Source organism: Mobula hypostoma, chromosome 6 (assembly GCF_963921235.1).
Source record: "Mobula hypostoma chromosome 6, sMobHyp1.1, whole genome shotgun sequence".
NCBI lineage: Eukaryota > Metazoa > Chordata > Chondrichthyes > Myliobatiformes > Myliobatidae > Mobula > Mobula hypostoma.
Window position 1 is genome coordinate 83,668,576 of NC_086102.1, and position 24,906 is coordinate 83,693,481.

Below are 24,906 nucleotides of genomic sequence, written 5' to 3' on the forward strand. Positions count from 1 at the left end.
CACACTGTAGAATAATGACAACTTTTGCAAAAATTATAAATAATTCAAAAGTTAAGGGAAGGAGGTAGGGAACTAGAGAGAGGCGGGTTGAGAGAAGGGGATAAGAAGGATGAAGAGGCACAGGAACAGAGGGGTGGAGAGAAAAAACAGAGTGGACTGGTCACTGGAAGTTAGACAAATCAGTGCTGATGCTGTCAGGTTGAAGACTACCAATACAGAACATGATGTATTGCTCCTCCAACCTGCATCTGGCCTCACTGTGGTAGTAGAGAAGGCCGCAGGTTGACATGTTCATGTTGGAATGGGAAGTGAGATTGAAATGTATGGTTACTGGCAGATCCTGGCAGATACAGTGGACAAGGCAAAGGTGCTCAATGAAGCAGTCCTCTTATTCTGGCTTCTGCTCTCTTTTTCAGAGCAGTGGATGTGGACCGGATGGATTTTAGCAAGGTTGTTTTTTTTTTTATACAAGGTTCCTCATGGTAGGCTTATCCAAAAAAATCATAGGGCATAGGGTCCATGAAAACTTAGCTTAGCTTTCCTCAAAGGATGATGGTACAGGGAACATATTCTGCCTAGACGTTGGTGACTAGTATTCTACAGGGATCCACTCTGGGATACCTGCCCTTTGCGATTTTTATTACTGACTTGGATGAGGAAGTGGAAAGGTGGATTAGTAAGTATTCAGATGAGATGAAGGTTGATAGTCTTGCTGATAACGGTTGTTGTAGATTACAATGGGATGTTGACAGTATGCAGAACTGGGCTGAGAAATGGCAGATGGAGTTCAATCCAAAAAACTGAGAAGTGATATACTTTGCAAGATCAAACTTGAAGATGGAATACAAGGCTAATGGCAGGACTCTGAACAGTGTGGAGGAACAGGAGGATCTTGGGGTCCAAATCCACGAATTCTTCAAAGTTTTAGAGTGATTGAGGTGGCATATGGTGTGCTGCTCTTCATTAGTTGGGGGATTGAGTTCCAGAACCACGGGGTAATGTTGCAGTGCTATAAAACCTTGGTTAGATCACATTTGCAGTATAGTTTTCAATATGGATAGCTAAGAATGTGGAAGCTTCAGACAGGTTGCAAAGGAAACTTACCAGGATATACCCTAGATTGGAGAACAAGTGTTATGAGAATTTGGTCGAGCAAGCTCATGCTTTTCTCTTTGGAGCAAACGAGGATGAGGGGCAACATGATAGAGTGTATAAGATTATGACAGGCATAGAGTGGATAGCCAGCACCTTTTTCCCCAGGACAGCAAAGACCAATACCATTTGTTTAAGGTGAGTGAAGGAAAATCTAGGGCAGATTGTGTGTAAGAAAGATAAACAGAGCCAGAGTGCTGAGTACCTGGAGTGCACTGCTGGGATGTAGTAGAAGCGGATACAATAAGGACATTTACGAAACTCATAGATAGGTACATGGATGTAAGAATATGCAGGGCTATGAGGTTGTATAGGACTGAAAGGTTAGACTGATTATGATTTATATGGTTCGGCATATCACCATGGATCGAAGGACCCATAGTGTGCTGTACTGTTCTATGTTCTATTATTTGACCAGCCCTTGTTTCATTCACCAATACAATTGCATGTCAGGTCACATCAATGAACAAGAGGATGTATTATATGGTAACTAGACTGGCAGCTCAAAGGGAGGAAATGCTGGAAATATTACATATGCTGACACCAATAATTACTGCCCATAATAATGAATTAAATAGCACATTACAAACTGCAGAACTTCAGTTGATCTTTAAACTGCAATTGTATTCTTCCAAATTAAAAACATTTAGATGTGAAAAAGAATACCTGTCTCAGACCAATTTTCTTACTGTCCCACATTTGTTTGAAGTTCCAGAAGAAAGGTTGGTCACACTTCTGGCAGGAATCACTATCCAACCAATCAGGAGTCTGATAAAGTGAAGAAGAAAAAATCTTAAAGACAATTCAGTCCCTCATCACCAGAATATAAACCAAACTCAAATATATCAATTGTATATTTTTCTTGAATAACTGCTTAATTATTCAAGCATTAAGATCTGGAAATAATTTATTTGAAGAAAGGATGCATGCTAATGACTCAAGAGCGAGCTGTGTGTGAATATATTATGGGATTGATAGCTGTTCATTAAAGACATGTGCAGCCAAAACCCTCGATGTTTTGTGCACAGCCAGCAAACTTAAAGTAAAGGTTAACATTTGGGGATTTTTTTTGTTGAGAAACAAAATGCTTTCTTCCGGATTTTGTTAGAAGTCTGAAATCATTTGTATTAAAAAAGCAAAAAATATCAATTAACACTATATGGGATTCAATTTTTAAAACACTGGCTTTAACCAAATGAAAACTATCTTAACTGGGAAAGTTGAAATAAGAATGGAAAATGCCAGGGACACTCAGTCTTCACTCAGAAGCATTAAAAGTTTTTCTCTCCACAGACTCAGTGTTTTAGCATTTGTTGGGTTTTATTTCAGATTTGTGGCACTTTGCATCTTTATTCCTGGATACAAGTGCATGCGACCAATGCTAGTTAGAACGTTCGACAAGTCTCCTGTCCCAATTAAGCAGCATAGTGTCCCAAATAAATGAAAATCCCAGCCATTTTCTCGATTTGTTTTTGCTCTAAGAGTTGGTCCAAATAAGTGAATGTCACAATTAACCAGATTTCAATGTAGTACTTTAAGAACAATTCAAATTTATTATTGTACTAGAAGAAAGATTGGGTACAAAAGTAAGGTTATCTCTAAATGCTCACTGTTCCTCTGGTTGGCTGCTGATTATGACTATGCTCAAAGTTGCACATCACTCAATAATACAGCATGAGAATAGGCTTTACAGCCCAACGTGTCCATGCCTAAAATGTTGCCTTGTATAGATAGTCCCATTTGCCTATATTTGGCCCATATCCCTCTAAACTTTCTATCCATTACCTTTTAAATGCTCTAACTGTACCTGCCTCAACTACTTCCTCTGGCAACAGATTCCACATACCCAACAGACTCTGGAAGTACTTTTTGTTCAAATGCAGATAACATTGACACAAGTGCACTGAATATTAACATAATTGATTTGGCATAATCAAAAAACAATTGAAATAAGAAAACGAAGCTTAGAACTGTTGAGGTGAGAGAGAATGAAGGCAAGAGAAATAACTTAAGCAATATATTTATTCCAGTGCTCTAATGAACATACTTTCCCTCACTTAATCACCCTCCAATCCCTGAAACCCCTTAACAACTCCAAGCATTACTTCCCTCTCAATTCTTGAACAGACTAAAGTAATTGTACAGTAACAGAAAAGTCAAGTGGAGACATTTCTGGTCAAGGTTCAGACATTTGGCCAAAAGCTCCTGAGCTGCAATGTTACAAACTTGTAATTTGTCCACTTTCCTAAAGCACCATGAAATGCTAGCTGGTTCCCAAATGTAATTGAATTGTAACATCTGTTAAACTACACATCAAAATTTAAAGTCAAATGCAATCACCTCATACATTTTCTCCTACATATTAATTCCAAAACATCACACTCTGAAAGAAGATGGAATGTTCACTACCATTAGCACCCACATTATTAGTAAAACATTAAGATAACTTGGTTTCCATTTTCTATGTTAAAATGTTCCAATACTGAATGAAATCATTTGCTGACCTCTTGTCTTTTTACATCCATGTTCCACACAACTATCCCACCATCTGCACCACAAGAGATTAGCTGCCGAGTATGAAGAGCGTAACAAAGGGACTGAACTTTGTCACTGCATGGCAGAAACAGAACAGAATTAGCTAAAGCAGCAAAACTGCAGTCTTTATTTGACATGAAAAATTAGTATGCGGAAATCAATACAGAATTTACACACTCACTTGTGGCCTTGCAACTCGATAGCTGTTCCCTTTCTTCCTCCGATATCCCACATAATAATGGAATGATCAGAACTGCCTGAGAATAGTGTTCGTTGAACTGGGTCCCAACAAAGTGCAGTAATGCTACCTAAAAGACAGAATGTAGCTCAGGTAACTAAATGTAATGAAATTGCAGGATAGATAAATAGTAAAAGTTACAACCTACAGAATAAAGTGAATCAAACTTAATTTTTCATCCATCCTATTGGTCAACTTAGAGAAAGCAGATCCCATTTTGGATTTTTACTCAAAGCGTTATTTGCTTTATATTATTAGTTAGATGTTTGCCCTTATTGTGAAAAATTAAGTACTTCATTTGCTTTTACAGTAAACCTGCCGAGTATGTATGGTTAAATGTAAATTCAATTCTGATCAAAAAGTATCCTTATTCCTAACCTTAGAAAATGATTGTCCGAGACTACTTTTCTGCTTCTTTAAATAAATCAGGGTTTACACCCCTATGGGCAAAATGACCCATTTCTGAAAGTTTCTACAGGACACAGACAAGTGTAATTGAAGAGACCCAAGTTTTCCTTGTCAGAGCTAATTTTAAACAGAAGTTACAGTGCTATATCAGGAGTTTGTTCTTCATGCATATTATACATTAATTTGCATTTTAGTTTATATGGAAACAAAGGTAAACTTCAGTCATTCTCCATAAATAGCTCAGAGAGAAAAGTCCAAATATTTGTTAAAAACATCTTAAATGTATATTGAAAGAAAAATACAAGTACAAAATATGCCTGGCAAAATACAAAATATTCCCCCTTTGGGCAGTTTCTGGATTCCCTTGAAGATGATAAGCAGCAGTTACTTGGATGCTAGTGGTTGGGGTGGTGGGCTCACATTTTAATTGCAATAGCGACTGCCTTCCTCCCTAGCATTGACACAAAGTTGGCTCATGGCTGGAGCATGACTGAAAGTTCAAAGAGAAAAAATCCACACTAATTTCTAAGTATCAAATATTCATATACATCAGTAATAAGGGAAATATTTATACAATCAATAATGGATGCTATGAACTGTGTAATTAAGTTCTTTTTGGGCTGAGAAAATAAGGCAAATGTAAACTCAGTATAATGATAAACGATACTCGGCTTACCACTGTGTCCTTTAAATGTTGTAACTACAGAACAATTGTCTTGTTCAAGCTTCAATATTGTCACCTGACCAGAATAATCCCCCACAAAAGCATGTCGTGTTTCAATGTCGAATCTGTGAACATCAGTTATGGAAAAGTATTTGAGGAAACCAATCCAAAACTGCAGCTGAATAAAACAATATTTAAAATAACTGATTTGTGATCAGGATACTGCAGACATGAGGCTGAAGCAGAGGTTTTGTGGCTACCTAACTTTTGGCCACTCTCTGAACAATGCCATGTGAAGCTCTTGTCCTGTCCTGTACTCAGCACCCATTCCATTTCCAAGATAAATAGGACCATTGTCACTCTGTTCTGATGAGCTGGCAAAACAGAATTAAAAAAATCAATCACAACAGCATTCGAAAGCTTATGAACTTCAAGCTAGCACCAGGCAAATGCCCGTGGCAAATAATACTGACAAAAGCATGGCAATCAGAATTTTCAGTGAAGTCTGTTAATCTATAGCTGAAAGCAAACTATTACTGTGTGCCACTTTACAGTTTTTGTATTGGAGGAACTTTGATTCCAGTCCTATAGAACTGAGTTAATGAGACATTTAGTTATATGTTGTGCCATGCATTATTACCAACTACAACCTGTTTAAAAGATACAAATATCTCTCTACCTCACTTGCATAGGACTGGAATCACAGTTTGTCCAATAGAAAAACTGCGAAGTGTCACATACTAACAGTCCACAAAGGGTTTGATTGCTTAACTGGGGGGGGGGGGACAAAAAAAAGAGTACTATTCAATTATTTTTAACTATCTGCTCATAGCTCCAATAAGTAGCAGCATGGAAAAATCAGTGAATTCTTAAAGAAGTGGGGTTTGATCTTGGAACCATTTCATACTGGGCTCTGCAGATTGGTCAACCTAATTACCAAATTGCAAAGTTGGAGAGACTCTCTCAAATAACCTTTGCCACAGAATGCTTTACTCTAGGATAATTAGCTGTTAAAATGTGTTGGTGTCTGAACAGGTAGCTGTGTATATGAGAGTGTATATTGCAAATGGACATACATTGCAATGAGGAGAGCATGCAGTTTATATCCTTTGATGACACATCTATGCTGTATGCATGTTTACTGTATCAGCATCACCTTCACAGCAGTGCTGAGAGGAAACAAGCTTACAATGCTGTTTGGTTCGGATTTGAAAGACTTGGGTGCCTCAGGATAGTATTACAAACAGCATTTCCCACCAACCCCATGCCAGGAATGACGTCCAATCCTCTAAACCTCAGCCACAGAATTAAAATGCAACTTAAAGTTCTGTAGCTCATTAGTTCTGTTTGAAACATGACACTATTTTCTAAATTAGAAAAAGTGGTACCCAAATCAACCAAATATTGCAGTACTGTAACGACATACTTAGGGGCAATTTGGCTAATGTTTGCTGTGATAGAGATGGGAGTCAAATTCATTCCTGTAGACAGGCTGTTTCAACGAAATGGGTTGAGAAGTCTTGTGGCCTGAATCTGAAGTTCAGCAAGACAAGAATCACGTTAGACATTCAAAGGTATTTCTCTTCTCAGAGAAAGAAGAATCAGAGGAATTGACTGCTCATACAGTGTACACCAGTTGACTATGTTTCTTCAGCAGGAGCCAGACCACGTCTGAAAGGCATGGTAATCGGCTCCCCAAATACGTAGCCACAGTCATAGGCTCCCTGTGAAGTCAGGATTCTAGAGAAAAAATTCGAACTACCTTCTTTCTCCAAGACTAGGTTTAAATCTAGGTTTCTGTCCAGGTCTACAGTTACCTCAGGTGGCTATCAGTCTGAAAAATCATGAATCATGAAACAGTGTCCCAGGTTAGGATGTATTTAGTGGACCAAAGGCCTTCCCTCATCCATCACTTGAGGAATACAATGTGGACAGAATGCTCCATGAGCTTATTGCAATACTGGTCTGCAAACCTAACTACCTTAGTTAAGGAAGATCTGATACATCCAGCTAGCTCAAAAACAATACATCAAATTCAAGGTTTGCTTTAGAACATATTTCAAAACCTTTTTGAAGTACCAAAATTTCATGAAAATTTCACACCTTCTCAAACTCTTCTTCCCAAATTTGAAGAATCAGTAAGTTTCTTACCTAAGTAGCTCTTTACAGAAGTCATTTTGTTGTAATCCTCCGACAAAATAAATTCCTGACGGGAGACGTAAGATTTAAGTTGCAAAATACTCTCAATCATTTCTGTTCATATTTAAATAAATACATTGCTTAAACACTGCCTTCTGAAAGTTAAGTTTTTAAGAAACACACAAACAAATTTGGATACCAGTTTCTTTTTCTCTAAAAATATAACTTACTGCACCTTCTAGCTGGTGCATTGGCAGAGATATGATTTCTCCACATGATAGATTAACAAATGCATAAAGTAATGCAACCATCAAGAATCTCAAAGTGAGACAATTCAATACCAACGGAAGACAACCTGGAAGCCTGCAAAAGCAATCAACAAGTCTCTCAACTTCGTCGTTAAGTTCTTAGAACTGTCATGGTTTGTGAGCGGATACAACAAAGAAGTCAACTATGTTTTCATTAAATTCCAACCAGAATGTCTCAATTCAATTATTTACTGTTTTCAAGTGGTCCAACAAGAAAGCTCTCAGATGTTTAAAAATGGACAAACGTGCCCAACTCTGCAGCGAACAGTATACGTCTAAGCCCCATATCATTAGAGCAAGGGGACAAAGAAGAAAGGCAAATTCTTAGAATTACTTTGAAACAGAAAATGGAATATTCAACAAATCAGGCAGTATATATGGAGGGAAAAAATTGTCAAAGTTTCAGGTTGGTGACCTTCTTGATGGATTTCTTATTATTAAGGGAATGACAGGATAAGAGGTCATTGCTGGAGAATGGCGTGGAGATAAGCAATCCATCATAATCTTGCTGAATGAAGTAGGCACAAGGATCCACATGCTTCTATTTTGTTTGTTCTCCACAGATGCAGGGAAATAAGGCAGGATGGAAAAATTCAGGATAGGACAGAACACAGGAAGCATTGTTAAAATGACAAGAATATGCATTCTTCAGGCTGTCCAACAGGCCAACCTGTTTGGAACTGATCACATTCAGTACTGGCAGTTCCACATAGAAATTAAATGCAGAAAGTTACCACCGAGTGAAAGAAAAAAAATTGGAAGAAGTATAACAGAAAAATAAAACTTAATGAAGAACTTCTCTGAAACACTCAGCCAAAACAAATGTTATCAGAAATGCATTTCCTGACTCACAATCAGAATGTCTTAAATGAAAAATGTTACTGCCAGTTTGTAAACAGTCTGGTTTAGCCTTCAATATTTACAATGTAGAAATACAGAATTGGTGTTCAAAGAATGGTGTATGGCTGAGAAAGAAAATCTTTGCTCATCTTCTATAAAAAGTTGGCAAGCAGTTCACTGTAAGAGTGGAAAGGTCAAGAGAGGTGATTGAGAGAGTTAGGTAACATCGGCATACACATGGACCCTTCTGTACCTTTCTGAATCATGTTACAGAGAAAAAAAGACTAATCTCTTACTAACTCTTCCTTTAGTTAGTCCTGACGAAGGGTCTCGGCCTGAAACATCAACTGTACCTCTTCCTAGAGATGCTGCCTGGCCTGCTGCGTTCACCAGCAACTTTGATGTGTGTTGATGATACAACAGTGTGGGTCAAAGAGTCCTTTGGGGACAGTAACATCAGAAGAGCAAGAGCCAGGAAATTCTCTAGGTACAACTGGTCAAGTCCCAACCTTACAAATGCTTTATATGAGAATAATGTGGTTAGCCATATTAAAAGCTGCCAAAGGAAAATGAAGTTATGGGATTGATAGATCCGTAGACATCTCATAACTGTAGCAGTTAGTGCGACACTATTTCAGCTAGGCACATTGGAGTTAGGAAGTCAATCCCAGCATCCTATGGAGTTCGTACATCTTCCCTGTGGAATGCATGGATTTTCTCCAGATGCTCCACTTTCCTCTCACAGTCCAAAGACTCTGGTTAATTGGTTATTGTAAATTATCCTATGATGAGGATAATTACTGGGGATTCCATGGCAGTATGACTGGAAGGGCCTGTTCCATGCTGCATCTCTAAATAAAATAAATAAATAATAAATAAAATGAACCCAGCTAGGAAATTTGCAGGATCGCGCCTCAAAATAGTCCTTCACCGATGCCGCCTAACCCACTGGGCTCCTCTTGCGGTTTTATTTGCTCTGAATTCCAAGTACCTGCAGTCTAGCATTACCTGGGAATTTTGATACAAGGAATTACACAAATCCAGAATTAAAAAGCCAGTTAAAATACTGAAGACAAAGATGTGTATATTTTAGGAATAGGGAGGTTACTTATAATACCAATTCCCTAAATTTTGCACTGCAGATTAATAAAGTGATAGAGAAAGCATATCAAGTTTAACTGAAAGTGACAGAATTTAAAAGTAGGCAGTCCTGTATAATCTGATTGTAATCATGGTCAGACCACATTTAAAATATTGAGTACAGTTTTGGTCTCTAAGACAGAGAAATATATAGTAACAGAAATGAGTGAAGTATGTTGTATAGTTGCATTGGGCTGAATGATGAGGATTTACTTATCAGGAAAGAATGAAGAAAAGGACTACTTCTTTTGGTTTAAAAAAAATGCAGCTGAAGGGGTGACCAAACAGGGATCTATAAAATGGACAGCTTTGATAAGCTGGCTACAAAAAGAATTTTCCAAGAGCAGAACCGGAAGCCAATGTAAGATAATCACAAAGAAATCCAACGGGGAATTCAGAAAGTTGTTTTTTTTTTACCCAAGCAATGGCGAGAAGATGGAACTTGCTGCCATAGGGAACGTTTGAAGCAAACAGGACAAATGCATTGGGCAGAATGGTCGGCTTCGGTATCATATACTTTATAGATTCCATGTAAAAGAAAGACTAACAGATTGCCGTAAAAAACCTATATGGTTCACAAATGTCATTCAGGGAAAGTAATCTGTCATCCTCACCCTCCAGTACCATGACAAGTCCCGGAAACATTACTGGAGATTGAACAGCTGTTGAAGATCAGAGGTTAAGGGTCAGTTATTTGAGGATTGAAATGAATCTATTTCAAGAGAAGGAGACATTATTTATTAATGCAATGAGTGTGTTTCTGGCAATAACAGCATTTATGGCCACCACCAACTGCCCGCAAGAAGATTGTGGTGAGCCATGATCTTGAATGATTATGGCCTTCTTCGTGACATTACTTCTACAACTGCAGTGGAAAGTGTTCCAGGAATTATGGCCAGCAAACAAAGGAATAGCAATATACAGTAGTTCTACATTAGGATGTGTGTCATTTGAAGGTACACCTGAAGTCAGTAGTGTTCATGTACTTCTTGGTGGTCAAGTTCTGAAAGATACCGAAGAATGCATGAAGTAACTACCACAACATCAGAAGGAATGACATCCAGGAACGCAAGTTGCTTGCCATATATCAGCTTTTGGTTGCCCAAGAAATAATTCTCCTTTCAATTAGAAGTAAATGAGTTAAGAGTTGACCCAAGAAAAATTGGATACAGCAAGGATACACATTTATGATCAATTAGAAAAAGGAAATTCTAATTTTAGTCAAATACTTACAGAAATAGTACCATTGTCCAGACCTACAGACAGCCTCCTTGTTTCTGGATTGAAGGACATGCACGAACACGAAGCTGTTTAAAAGAAAGGCTTGTAGTAATACTGGTTGAGACAATAACTATTTAAGCTCAGCTGTTTCAAACATTGCAAATGACCCCAAAAACATATCCAATAAAATAATTAGAGTTCCTAGTCACATTTATTGCTTGAATTAAGATGCAATGCATTTATAGATTTAATATAATACTGAATTCCTGTTCTCTGTAAAAGATTAATGCATGGGCACACAATAACCAGAGATTTCTGCAAAGCCAAGCAAATAGCATGACTTATCACTCTGTTCATCTGCATACCAATAACCTCAACAGAAAGCACACGATTTCTGGCCAGTCTTGTCTAGAGCTCCCCGGCCCAATAGCAACAAATTACAAAGATACCATCAATACACTGCTCCACCTATTTCAAAGTCCCTAACAAGCAGAGAGCGAAAGCAACAAGGCTCACACTGGCCTCATCACAGGGTTTTGCAAAAGCCTGGTGCAATACTGTTATCAATGAAGTTTTAGTGGTATTCTGGAACATAGTAAAATTATTTCACTGTTTAACCCTAATGTCACTCAATTAGATAGTGACTGACCTACGCCTTTAATTTCATATCCTTCAAATCTTCTTACGAGGCCACCACAGTTTAGCTGCTAGTGCAATGTTATTACAGCTCCAGGTGTCAGAGTTTGGAGTTCAATTCCGGCATCCTCCATGAGGAGTCTCTGTATGTCTTCCCCATCGAATGAATGGGTTTTCCCGGGTGTTCTGATTTCCTCCCACAGCCTAAAATGTACCAGGTCATTGTAAATTGACCCATGATTAGGTTAGGGTCAAACCAGGGTCGTCAGTGGTGCAGCTCAAAGGGTCAGAAGGGCCAATCCAGTGTAGTATCTCTAAATAAAAATAAAATAAAGAGCTGACAGGTCCAAAATTGTTTTTTATATTTTAAGTTAGATGGAGAGGCAAGGTATCAAAAGCTGCAGAATCCTAGAGTAAGAGGCTCCAGGGTTGTGGAAGATCCAAGTTACAGAGATACCACTTTGCACAAATGATCTCATAAACTAAGATAAATGCTTTGTTAGCCTAAATAATATCAAAAATAAATGCAACAATGTGAGAGTGAACAAGGATAATTCATTAGTTTATAGGAAACCTATAAGAGGGAGATGATGTGGACCTCTATAGAAAACAGACACCTGTGTGATGCAGTACTGGGAGAAAATGTAATAGTACATCAGGAAGAGGAGGCTCAACTCTTTCAGACGTAGGTTTTTACTTTGGTTTTTGGTGGGGTGTGGTAGAGGGGCAGGAGGGGAAAAATTGGTTTGATTCAAAACAAAAGACAGGTAAATTTTCATTTTAAAATCCAGATGACCAGACTTAAGAACAGCTTTCTCTATCAGAATAATTTCTGAACTAATCACCTCTCTCACATTCCATTCCCAGTGATGCTCCCACATCCTTGTACTCTTAAGTCTACCATTGTTAATTTTGCTGCTTGCTTTGTTGCATTACTATACTTAGTAGTATTCCATTGTTTTTGTGCCTGTTGCTGTATTTATTAATAACATATACCTCAGTGGCCACTTTAAGGTACACCTGTTCAGTAATGCAAATATCTAAGCAGCCAATCATGTGGTAGCAACTCAATGCATAAAAACATGCAGACATGGTCAAGATGTTCAGTTGTTGTTCAAACCGAACATCAAGATGGGGGGAGAAATGAGATCCAATTGACTTGGACTATGGAATGATTATTGGTGCCTGACAGGGCGGTTTGAGTATGGTGTGAAAAACAAAAAAAAAAATCTAGTGAGCAATAGTTCTGTGGGTGAAAACACCTTCTAATGAGACAGGTCAGAGGAGAATGCCCAGACTCGTTCAAGCTGACTGAAAGGTGACAGTAACTCAAATAACCATGTGTTGCAACAGTGGTGTGCAGAAAAGCATCACTGAAACCATAATATATCAAACCTTTAAGTGGATGGGTTACAGCAGCAGAAGATCATGAACATACACTCAGTGGCCACTTTATTTGGCACAGGAGGCAGCTAATGCACATGCAGTTCAACTCTTTGAGTGATTATGCAGAAAGTTTGAAGTTAATAACTCATCTCCTTCTACCTTAGGCCACGAACTTATCAATCACCCTGATGAGTTATTAACCTCAAACTTTCTGCATAATCACTCAAGCAGTTGAATTGCATGTGCATGTAATGAGAGCTGTATAACTCACCTCCTTCTACCTTAGGCTACAAACTTATTAATTACCCCTGCCGTGGGCACTTTCTGGAGGTCCAAGATCCGTATGCTCCACGACCGCTGGACTGAGTGTGTAAATGTAGGAGGGGACTATGTTGAAAAATAAAAGTGCTAGGTTTTCTAAAATTGACTCCTTCTACCTTAGGCCACGAATTTATCACTAACCCCTCGTATATTGGGGAAAAAGCCATGGAATGAGAAAGGCAAGGGTAGGGAGAGATAAGTGCACCATGGAGTCACTGAGAATCAGAATCATGTTTATTATCACCGGCATCTGACATGAAATTTGTTAACTTAGCAGTAGCAGTTCAATGCAATACATAATATAGAAGAAAAAAAAACAAAATATAATAATAAATAAATCAATTATAGTATACATATATTGAATAGATTAAAATTATGCAAAAACAAATATATGTTAAAAGAGTGAGGCAGTGTCCAAGGGTTCAATGTCGATTTGGAAATCAGATGGCAGAAGGGAGGAAGCTGTTCCTGAATCACTGAGTGTGTGCCCTCAGGCTACTGTACCTCCTTCCCAACAGCAACAGTGAGAAAAGGGCATACCCTGGGTGCTGGGGGCCCTTAATAATGGACATGTCTTTCTGAGACACCACTCCTTGAAGATGTCCTGGGTACTTCGTAGGCTAGTTCCCAAGATGGAGCCGACTAAATTTACGACCTTCTGCAGCTTCTTTCGGTCCTGTGCAGTTGCTCCCCCCCCCCCCCCCCCCGGGATATCAGACAGTGATACAGCCTGTCAAAATGCTCTCCACGGTACATCTATAGAAGTTTTTGAGGGTATTTGCTGACATACCAAATGTGGAAAGTGGGGGGAGGCAGGTGGTAGCATTGCATTGCAGTGGGCAGAAATGGTAAAGAACAACATTCAGGAGTCATAGAAACATAGAAAATAGGTGCAGGAGTAGGCCATTCGGTCCTTCGAGCCTGCACCGCCATTTATTATGATCATGGCTGATCATCCAACTCAGAACCCCGCCCCAGCCTTCCCTCCATACCCCCTGACCCCCGTAGCCACAAGGGCCATATCTAACTCCCTCTTAAATATAGCCAATGAACTGACCTCAACAGTTTCCTGTGGTAGAGAATTCCACAGATTCACCACTCTCTGTGTGAAGAAGTTTTTCCTAATCTCGGTCCTAAAAGGCTTCCCCTCTATCCTCAAACTGTGACCCCTCGTTCTGGACTTCCCCAACATCGGGAACAATCTTCCTGCATCCAGCCTGTCCAATCCCTTTAGGATCTTATACGTTTCAATCAGATCCCCCCTCAAACTTCTAAATTCCAATGAGTACAAGCCCAATTCATCCAGTCTTTCTTCATATGAAAGTCCTGCCATCCCAGGAATCAATCTGGTGAACCTTCTTTGTACTCCCTCCATGGCAAAGATGTCTTTCCTCAGATTAGGGGACCAAAACTGCATACAATACTCCAGGTGTGGTCTCACCAAGGCCTTGTACAACTGCAGTAGTACCTCCCTGCTCCTGTACTCGAATCCTCTCGCTATAAATGCCAGCATACCATTCGCCTTTTTCACCGCCTGCTGTACCTGCATGCCCACTTTCAATGACTGGTGTATAATGACACCCAGGTCTCGTTGCACCTCCCCTTTTCCTAATCGGCCACCATTCAGATAATAATCTGTTTTCCTATTTTTGCCACCAAAGTGGATAACTTCACATTTATCCACATTAAATTGCATCTGCCATGAATTTGCCCACTCACCCAACCTATCCAAGTCACCCTGCATCCTCTTAGCATCCTCCTCACTGCTAACACTGCCACCCAGCTTCGTGTCATCCGCAAACTTGGAGATGCTGCATTTAATTCCCTCATCCAAGTCATTAATATATATTGTAAACAACTGGGGTCCCAGCACTGAGCCTTGCAGTACCCCACTAGTCACCGCCTGCCATTCTGAAAAGGTCCCGTTTATTCCCACTCTTTGCTTCCTGTCTGCTAACCAATTCTCCACCCACACCAATACCTTACCCCCAATACCGTGTGCTTTAAGTTTGCACACTAATCTCCTGTGTGGGACCTTGTCAAAAGCCTTTTGAAAATCCAAATATACCACATCCACTGGTTCTCCCCTATCCACTCTACTAGTTACATCCTCAGAAAATTCTATGAGATTCGTCAGACATGATTTTCCTTTCACAAATCCATGCTGACTTTGTCCGATGATTTCACCGCTTTCCAAATGTGCTGTTATCACATCCTTGATAATCGACTCCATCAGTTTCCCCACCACCGACGTTAGGCAAACCGGTCTATAATTCCCCGGTTTCTCTCTCCCTCCTTTTTTAAAAAGTGGGGTTACATTAGCCACCCTCCAATCCTCAGGAACTAGTCCAGAATCTAACGAGTTTTGAAAAATTATCACTAATGCATCCACTATTTCTTGGGCTACTTCCTTAAGCACTCTAGGATGCAGACCATCTGGCCCTGGGGATTTATTTGCCTTCAATCCCTTCAATTTACCTAACACCACTTCCCTACTAACATGTATTTCGCTCAGTTCCTCCATCTCACTGGACCCTCTGTCCCTTACTATTTCTGGAAGATTATTTATGTCCTCCTTAGTGAAGACAGAACCAAAGTAATTATTCAATTGGTCTGCCATGTCCTTGCTCCCTATAATCAATTCACCTGTTTCTGTCTGCAGGGGACCTACATTTGTCTTTACCAGTCTTTTCCTTTTTACATATCTATAAAAGCTTTTACAGTCCGTTTTTATGTTCCCTGCCAGTTTTCTCTCATAATCTTTTTTCCCCTTCTTAATTAAGCCCTTTGTCCTCCTCTGCTGAACTCTGAATTTCTCCCAGTCCTCAGGTGAGCCACTTTCTCTGGCTAATTTGTATGCTACTTCTTTGGAATTGATACTATCCCTAATTTCTCTTGTCAGCCACGGGTGCAATACCTTCCTTGATTTATTCTTTTGCCAAACTGGGATGAACAATTGTTGTAGTTCATCCATGCAACCTTTAAATGCTTGCCATTGCATATCCACCGTCAATCCTTTAAGTGTCATTTGCCAGTCTATCTTAGCTAATTCACGTCTCATACCTTCAAAGTCACCCCTCTTTAAGTTCAGAACCTTTGTTTCTGAATTAACTACGTCACTCTCGTCAGAGGCTAGTGGGTTGAAAAATAAGGACCAAGGCAACTCTGTTCTGCCAGGTAATGAGAGCAAAAGAAAATGCAAATAATGCAAGTGAGAGGGGAAAACAGGTTGCCTGAAAAAGAGGGGTCATTTTACATGTACAGAACAGAAAGCCCCATGTAAGAGATGCGGCCTAGACGGAAACATGAGAGAAAGTGGCAGCATCCTAACGAGGGACAGGGTGAAAGGACGTAGCTACGCTGCTCCATAGTTCAGAAGAAATTTCGGTGGTTAATTTGTCTCCAAGATGGAGACAAAAAGATCCTAAAAAGGAACCGACAGAAATAGTCCAAATGAATTTGAGGACAGGGGAGGAGCAGGTTTCAAAGATGATAACATTTATGAGTTCTGCATGGGTGCCAAGACACAACACCAAGACAGCCATCCATATAGGAAAGGAGTAAGGCGTGGGGAGGAGGTCGATGACTGCCAGAATAGGCATGAATTGTTTTACATGGCCAACAAAACAATAGGCCATACAAGTGCATGCGTAGGAAGTGGGAGGGGTCAAAAGAAGTTGAGAGTAAGGGAAAGTTCTGCTAGGTGGAAGCTGTTGGTCTTTAAGGGGAAGAAAAAAGAAATTAATACCTTCTTGATGGGGAATGGAGGGAAAGTACTGTGTGAATGTGATGAAGATCAGATGATTGGAGCCAAGGAATTGTTTATATTTAATTATTTTTAAACCAGTTATTCTAAATCTTAGGTTTAACTAAACTTATGTGTAAGAAGGCTGAAAACTAAGATTGTGTGGAAGTTGGAAATCCAGGAGTACCATACAGCAAATGCTGGAAGAACTCAGTAGGTTAAGCATCCATGGAGAGGAATAAAGAGCCAACATTTCAGGCCAATACCCTTCATCAGGACTGGTGGTAAGGAAAGGGAGAAGAAGCCGGAGGTGGGGGGTAGGGAAAGGAGTACAACCTAAAAAGTGATAGGTGAAACCAGGTGAGGGGGAAGATGAGTGGGTGGGGAGCGGGAAAATGAAGAGAGAAGCTGAGAGGTGATAGCTGAGAAATGTAAAGGCATTGTTATGTGTCATCTATATCAATGATCTGGATGATAATGTGGTAAATTGGATCAGCAAGTTTGCTGATGATACAAAGATTGGAGGTGTAGTGGACAATGAGGAAGGTTTTCAGAGCCTGCAGAGGGACTTGGACCAGCTGGAAAAATGGGCTGAAAAATGGCAGATGGAGTTTAATACAGACAAGTGTGAGGTATTGCACGTTGGAAGGACAAACCAACGTAGAACATACAGGGTTAATGGTAAGGCACTGAGGAGTGCAGTGGAACAGAGGGATCTGGGAATACAGATACAAAATTCCCTAAAAGTGGCATCACAGGTAGATAGGGTCGTAAAGAGAGCTTTTGGTACATTAGCCTTTACTAATCAAAGTATTGAGTATAAGAGCTGGAATGTTATGATGAGGTTGTATAAGGCATTGGTGAGGCTGAATCTGGAGTATTGTGTTCAGTTTTGGTCACCAAATTACAGGAAGGATATTAATAAGGTTGAAAGAGTGCAGAGAAGGTTTACAAGGATGCTGCCGGGATTTGAGAAACTCAGTTACAGAGAAAGGTTGAATAGGTTAGGACTTTATTCCCTGGAGCGTAGAAGAATGAGGGGAGATTTGATAGAGGTATATAAAATTATGATGGGTATAGATAGAGTGAATGCAAGCAGGCTTTTTCCACTGAGGCAAGGGGAGAAAAAAAACCAGAGGATATAGGTTAAGGGTGAGCGGGGGGAAAGTTTAAAGGGAACATTAGGGGGGACTTCTTCATACAGAGAGTGGTGGGAGTGTGGAATGAGCTGCCAGACGAGGTGGTAAATGCGGGTACTTTTTTTTAACATTTAAGAATAAATTGGACAGATACATGGATGGGAAGTGTATGGAAGGATATGGTCCGTGTGCAGGTCAGTGGGACTAGGCAGAAAATAGTTCGGCACAGCCAAGAAGGGCCAAAAGGCCTGTTTCTGTGCTGTAGTTTTTCTATGGTTTCTATGGCTGAAGAAAAAGGAATCTGATGGGAGAAGAGAATGGAGAATAGGAGAAAAGGAAAAAGCAGGAGCACCAGAGGGAGAAGAGGAAAATTGCAGGGGTTAGAGAGGAACCAGAATGGGCAATGTAAAAGGAGGGGAGGGAGAGGAATTACCTTAAGTTGGAGAAATGGATGTGCATGTCATCAGGTGGGAGGCTACCCAGAAAGAATACGTGGTGTTGTTCCTGCAACCTGAGAGTGGTCTCATCGTGGGAATAGAGGAAGCCACAACCAACATGTTCAAATGGGAATGGGCAGTGGAATTAAACGGCTGGCCACTGAGAAATCCTGCTCGTTGCGGGCAGAGCAAAGGTCCTTGACAAAGCAGTCCCCCAATCTACACTGGGTCTCACCAGGACACCAGATACAACAGATGAGCCAGACAGACTCGCAGGTCAAGTGTGGCCTCACCTGAATTAACTTCTTGCTGCCATCAGCAATTTCTGAGATGTGGCAATAGCTAGTAGTCAGGTAGAAAATGCAAATCTTATTTAGAGTTGCTGGTGCATCCAATTGGGAAGAATAGTACCAGTCTGAGATGGATACAGGTGATGGTATTTAGTTTCTGGTGCACAACCACGGGGAAGCAAGAGGCAAGTCATTATATATACCTGGGTGTATTATTAATTAATATACTGAATTATTTAAAAATTCTTGATAACATAAAACCAGACCCAAAATGCACATCACAAATTCTACTGTATTATACAAGACCCATGCAAGTATTCCTATTAAAAATTTGTAATAACAAGTATACTTAGAAACTTTACAGGTATATTTTCCCCAAACTTTCTCATCAAATACATCCTCTACCTAATATCGTTAATTTTTTTCAAGCATTTTACTTCCAAATACTTACAGCTCTTGAGCAAATAACCATTCTTTCAGGGACCAGAATCTGTCCAAAGGATTCATCACCTGTGGACATAATTCTTTCTTTGCCCAAATGTCTGGATATTTCACATTTCAAGCTAAGGGCGAGGGGACTACTCAAAAAAAAACGTAACAATCAATTGTCTCAGTAAAAGGGACTCATATGATGCCCATGCATACAATGGAATACAAGAATAAAAAAAGTTCATAATCTAAAGACCAACAAATTACAAGTCTCAAGATTATATGATCTGTTTGAAACAATGCAACTATGCTAATATATTTTTGGAAAAAAAATCTATACAGGTTTCCCCCGCCATCCAAAGGTAGAGCGTTCCTATGAAACGGTTCGTAAGCCGAAATGTCGTAAAGCAAAGAAGCAATTACCATTTATTTATATGGGAAAATTCTGTGAGCGTTCGCAGACCCAAAAATAACCTACCAAATCATGCCAAATAACACAAAAAACCTAAAATAACAGTAACATATAGTAAAAGCAGGAATGATATGATAAATACACAGCTTATATAAAGTAGAAATACTTTTCCACAATCATTACTGCACTGTTCTCCGTAGCGAAAATCTCATGCAAGCGCCGTCGGCAGAAAATCTCACACAAGCGCTGTTGGCAAAAACACAGAGCAAGTGCTCTCCAGTAATCTTTAAACTATGAAGCTGCCAAATCATACCAAATAACACGTAAAAATACACAGCCTATATAAAGTAGAAATAATGTATGTACAGTGTAGTATCACTTACCGAAATCGGGAAGACAGCGCTGAGTACACTGATGATGGTGTGTTAGGCTGAGTCAGAGTTTGGGTGGCGCAGTGGCCCCCAACCAATACCGATCCGCGAAGCATACAGGGGTGCAGTGGTAGCCAGGAGGCACACAGCACATCTTTAAGAAAAAAGCCGAAACAAACATGCTAATTAATTAGGTGCCACCCAGCATGTAATTGTCGGCCCAGATCAGTGCCGATTTCCGATTGCGTCGTCTCTGATCTGGGCCGACAATTACGTGTCAGCGGCACCTAATTAATTAGCTTGTTTACTTCGGCTTTTTTCTTAAAGATGTGCTGTGTGCCTCCCGGCTACCGTTGCATTCTCTGCGAATCGGTATCTGTCCGTGGCCTAGGGGTTGGGGTGGTGGGACACTGGGGTATCATCTCGTCATCGTCTGTTTCCATTAGGGCAGGCAGGTCACCTTCTATCTCTGCCTGCCTCCATGTTGAAGGTCGAGGTTCATCGTCTGCTGTGGCTGATGTGGAAGGCTTGTTTGACTGCTGAGCCTCGTGCATTTTTCTATCACACAGTTCTTTGTAAGGACTCAAACCATCCTGCAAATATCCCCTAAACCGACGTACCCTTTCAAAATTGAAGTCGTACTTTATCATTACTCATGCGGTTTTGATTGTTATCCTTTTTTCTTCCAATTGCATCAGCTCTTCATCTATCAGATCTTGGCCATGGGATGCCAAAACCTCTTCAACATCATGTTCGTCAGCATCCACAAGCCAAATTCATGTTGTCCTTACTTCGTTCACCACGATCGAAACGCTTAATTATGTCTAGTTTTAAGCTAAGTGTAACACCCTTATGAGCTCTTACAGGCTCTTCCGATACCTCAGAACTCATCTTGCAAACGACTGCTCACAGGCATGTGTTTAAGCAATGCCTGCGAGAATGCAGTTCCGAATCCGGGGGAGAGCAGCTGCTCGGGGCGCTCGCTGCTTTTTATCACGCGCTGCTTTTTTTTCGTAACAGTGAAAACACCTTCTAAAAGTGAAAACAGGGTACTAATGTAGGTCTTTCGTAACAGTGAGGTTTCGTAAAGCGAACGTTCGAAAAGCGGGGGACACCTGTATTATAAATGTGTAACTAAGAAAGCATCCAATATTGATTGGAACATATTTAGAATATTATGGAGAATTTGGAAATGACTTCAATGCAAGATTTGGGGTTGTCAGAGAGAAAACAATGCTGCCAAGAAATAACGTGTCCTTCAGATTACCATAACAGAGTTTGAATCACTTGGCTTAAGATCTTACATTTAAATGCAGCAGCACCACTCTAACCATTATAATCTTCAGTTTGACAAGCAAGGCACTTGCTTTAAAGCAGTCATCTATGATCTAAATATACTGGCTGAAATACAATGAGAAACTTGGATGCTTAGTTCGAATAAAAAAAAATTGTAGGACAAAGGAGGAAAGGAGAAAGTTAATTACATCCCCTTCAAAAAAAAGATCAGGTTGGCCTTTTATTCGATAAACTTCAGTGTAAAAAATTGAAAAGCCAATTGAAAACTTGCAAGAAAAACAATGCCACATCCAATTACAAAATACAGACAACTTAAACTTCAAGGTAAGTACTCAACAATGGAAGCTTGGCTGTAAGAGTATTAAAGCTGGTATCAGAGAACAAAGATACATTTCCAATTGATCAACTTTAGCATGAAATTGTAAACTGATGCAAAACTTCCCAGTAAGCTATGCCAAAATTAGATCAATGTTAGCAGTCAAAAACTGTGAAAAAAAAATTCAAGTAGTCTGCATAAATATGACCTAAAATGTCAGATCTTCACACAAGTCCTAAACTGGATAAAGAGAACCCAATTAAATCAATATCAAAAAAAATATACTTGTTCCTTTTGTTCCTTTATTTATTGAGAAAACTGATCCAATATTACATGTATTTGTTGGAAAAAGTATGTCAGCCTTTGCTTTAAGTAACTGATGTGACACCCCCCCCCCCCCCCCACCCCAGCTCCAACCTCTCCAAATGTTTCCGGTAACTGTTGATCAGTCCTGCATAAAGACAACAAGGAATTTTAGACCATTCCTCCATACAAAACTGTTTCAGTTCATCAACTTTTCTGGGATACCTTGCATGAACAGTCCTCTTCAGGTCATGCCACAGCATCTCAATTGGGTTAAGACCTGGGCTCTGACTTGGCCAAAACACGAATTTTTCTTCTTTTGAAATCACTCTGTTGTTGATTTACTCTTGTCTTTTGTATCATTGCCTTGCTGCATCATCCAACTTCTATAAAGTTTCAAGTCACGGACCGCTACCCTGACATCCTCCTGTAAAATGTCTTGATACAATTTTGAATGCATTGTTCCCTCAACGATTGCAAGTTGTCCATGCCCTGAGGCAGAAAGCTGCCCCAAAACATGATGCTCCTTCCACCACCTTTCAAAGGTGGGATGAGGTTTTGGTGTTGGTGTGCAGTGCCTTTTTCCTCCAAACACAACAGTGTGCATTTCTGTCAAAAAGTTCAACTTTTGTCTCATCTGGCCACAAATCATTGCCCCAGAAGTGTTGTGGACATCCAGGTGGTGCTTGCAAACTTGAGATGTGCAGCAATGTCTTTTTTTTTGGAGAACAGTGGTTTTCTCCGTGGTGTCCTTCCACAAACACCATTATTGTTCAATGTTTTTCTAAAAGTGGACACATGAACAGAGACTTTAGCAAGTTCAAGAGATTTCTGCAGGTCTTTTACTGTTACCCTTGGGTTCTTTTTCTCCTCCTTCAGCATTACACGTTGTGCTCTTGGTGTGATCTTTGCAGGACTCCACTCCTAGGGAAAGTAGCAACAGTACTGAATTTCCTCCATTTGTAGTCAATTTCTCTTACTGTGGACTGTTGAACATTTAGGTCTTTAGAAATACTTTTGTACCCTTTTCCAGCCTCATACATCTGTACTGTTCTTCTTCTCAGGTCCTCTGAAAGTTGTTTTGATTGAGGCATAGTGCATAAAGAGATCTTCCTTGAGAAGTACAGTTTCTGTCAGTCGCCCTTGTGTCTTTTTTTTAAAAAAAGGCAGGGCACCTTTAGAACCCACACCTCCAATTTCTTCTCATTGATAGGAACACCGACTCCAAATAGCTTTTGGAGAAGGCATTACCCCAGAGGTTCACATACGTTTTTTTAAAACTTCGACTGTGATTACTTAAATGGTACACTGAGTGATGACGAGAAGTACAATTGTTTGTGTTATTAATTTACTCAGACTCTGTTTGTCTATTATTGCAACTTAGATGAAGAACATACCCCATTTTGAGTAATTAATGCAGAAAACAGGTAATAAAGGGCGCACAAACTTTTTCTTGCAACTGTATACAATTGCTTTTCAAACATTAACATTCAAAGATCTGAATACAAACTTTGCAATGAAGCATGAACGACACTCCACTCTACTTTTATAAATTCATGAACATGAATTCAATTTGCTTCCCATCCAAAATGCAGAAGTTTCTAAGGTAATAATTAATAGCAAACATCCCGATATCGTAAGTACTCCTTCATATGTTGACAAACCATTTGAAATATAGATGGTTCAATTTCAGTTTTTGCTACAAATCACGCCATAGCCTATATTCACCACCACCATGTTTTTCTTAGCAGTTAAACACACTTTCAGACCTTCCTCACCTATCCTTCCAGTGCACCTCTCATTAACCTGGGAATGTGGATCGAATGGGAAATAAACATCCATAAATTTGTTTATTAGCCACTGCAATGAAGCCTCGAGCAAGAGATTATATTATGTGGAGAGATCAGTAACTAAAAGAAAATCAGAAAAGCAATGACCCAAAAGTAAGCTTGATGCCTTAAATCTAACTCCAAATCTGATGTCTAGGACATCATGACCAAGAGCTCAGCACCATGTTTCTATGAAGGGGAAGAAACGGTTGACATTTCAGGCTGAGACCCAACATCAGCCCTATTGAAGATTCTCTGTCAAACTGTCAATTATTTACACACCCACTCCCATAGATGCTGCTTAACGTATCTCCAGTATTTTGTGTGTTACTCAGTATTTCCAGTAGCTACAGAATCTCAATTTCAGAAATATAACAAACACTCAAGATATAGACATTATCTGCACAACAATCAAAGGCTGACTGCTAATACTATCGTCTTCCTTTTTCCATCGGAATTTAACTCAGCCATCCTGCCACCACTCCCAACCTCACCCAAGAATGATACGTACTTCATATAAACCTTGTGAACGTTCATATAGATGTTGATTTAAAAAAAAGGCAGGTTAAAGCAGCCAAACTAAAAGAAAACTATAAGTTAAACACATTGCAGCACCTTTTTATGGAGTACTTCTGAGAATAACATACCAAAATCACACCATGTGTGGAACAAGGCCATGTAGAGGAAATAAATAATACATTCTCAGCTATCATATCACTGTTGCATCCAAGCACAAAGTGATAGGTCCAATAATTTTCTGAGCCTCCATGGTGTCAATCAAACAGTAGCTTGATTTTGAAAACGTTACATAAAGATGGAGAGTCATAGTCATAATGAAGTACAGCACAGGAACAGCCCACATAGTCCATGCTGAACCATTTAAATTGCCTAGACCCATTGATCTGCACCTGGACTATGGCCCTCCATACCCTTCCATCCATGTACCTATCCAAACTTCTCTTAAACATTGAAATCAGAACTCCTCCACCACTTGTGCTAGCAGATCGTTCCACGCCATCAATATCCCGAGTGAAGTTTACCCTCATATCCCCCTTCACCTTTAACCCATGACCTCTAGTTGCAGTCTCACTCAACTTCAGTGGAAAAGTCTGCTTGCCTTTCTGTTATCTACACCGTTCATAATTTTGCATACCTTTTCAAACCTTCCCTCAATCTTCTACGTTCCAGGGAATAAAGTTCTAACTTATTCAGTCTTTCCCTGTAACTCAGGTCCTCTAGTTCTGACATCCTTGTAAATTTTCTCTGTGCTCTTACAATCTTATTTACATCTTTCCTGTAGGTGGGTGACCAAAACTGTACACAATCCTCCAAATTATGCCTCGCCAATGTT

General features: G+C 39.8%; 1 protein-coding gene across 1 annotated transcript in view; it reads right to left on the minus strand.

The window, feature by feature from the left end:
* The window catches only part of wdfy2 (WD repeat and FYVE domain containing 2), a 79,788-nt gene that overhangs the window by 12,186 nt on the left and 42,696 nt on the right, over positions 1 to 24,906 (minus strand). The window contains exons 3-9 of the mRNA XM_063051098.1: positions 10,658 to 10,731; positions 7,149 to 7,203; positions 5,221 to 5,371; positions 5,010 to 5,122; positions 3,869 to 3,995; positions 3,657 to 3,762; positions 1,819 to 1,920 (exon numbers count right to left, since the gene is read on the minus strand). Coding sequence (XP_062907168.1) covers positions 1,819 to 1,920; positions 3,657 to 3,762; positions 3,869 to 3,995; positions 5,010 to 5,122; positions 5,221 to 5,371; positions 7,149 to 7,203; positions 10,658 to 10,731 — 728 coding nt within the window. The remainder of the gene's footprint in view (positions 1 to 1,818; positions 1,921 to 3,656; positions 3,763 to 3,868; positions 3,996 to 5,009; positions 5,123 to 5,220; positions 5,372 to 7,148; positions 7,204 to 10,657; positions 10,732 to 24,906) is intronic.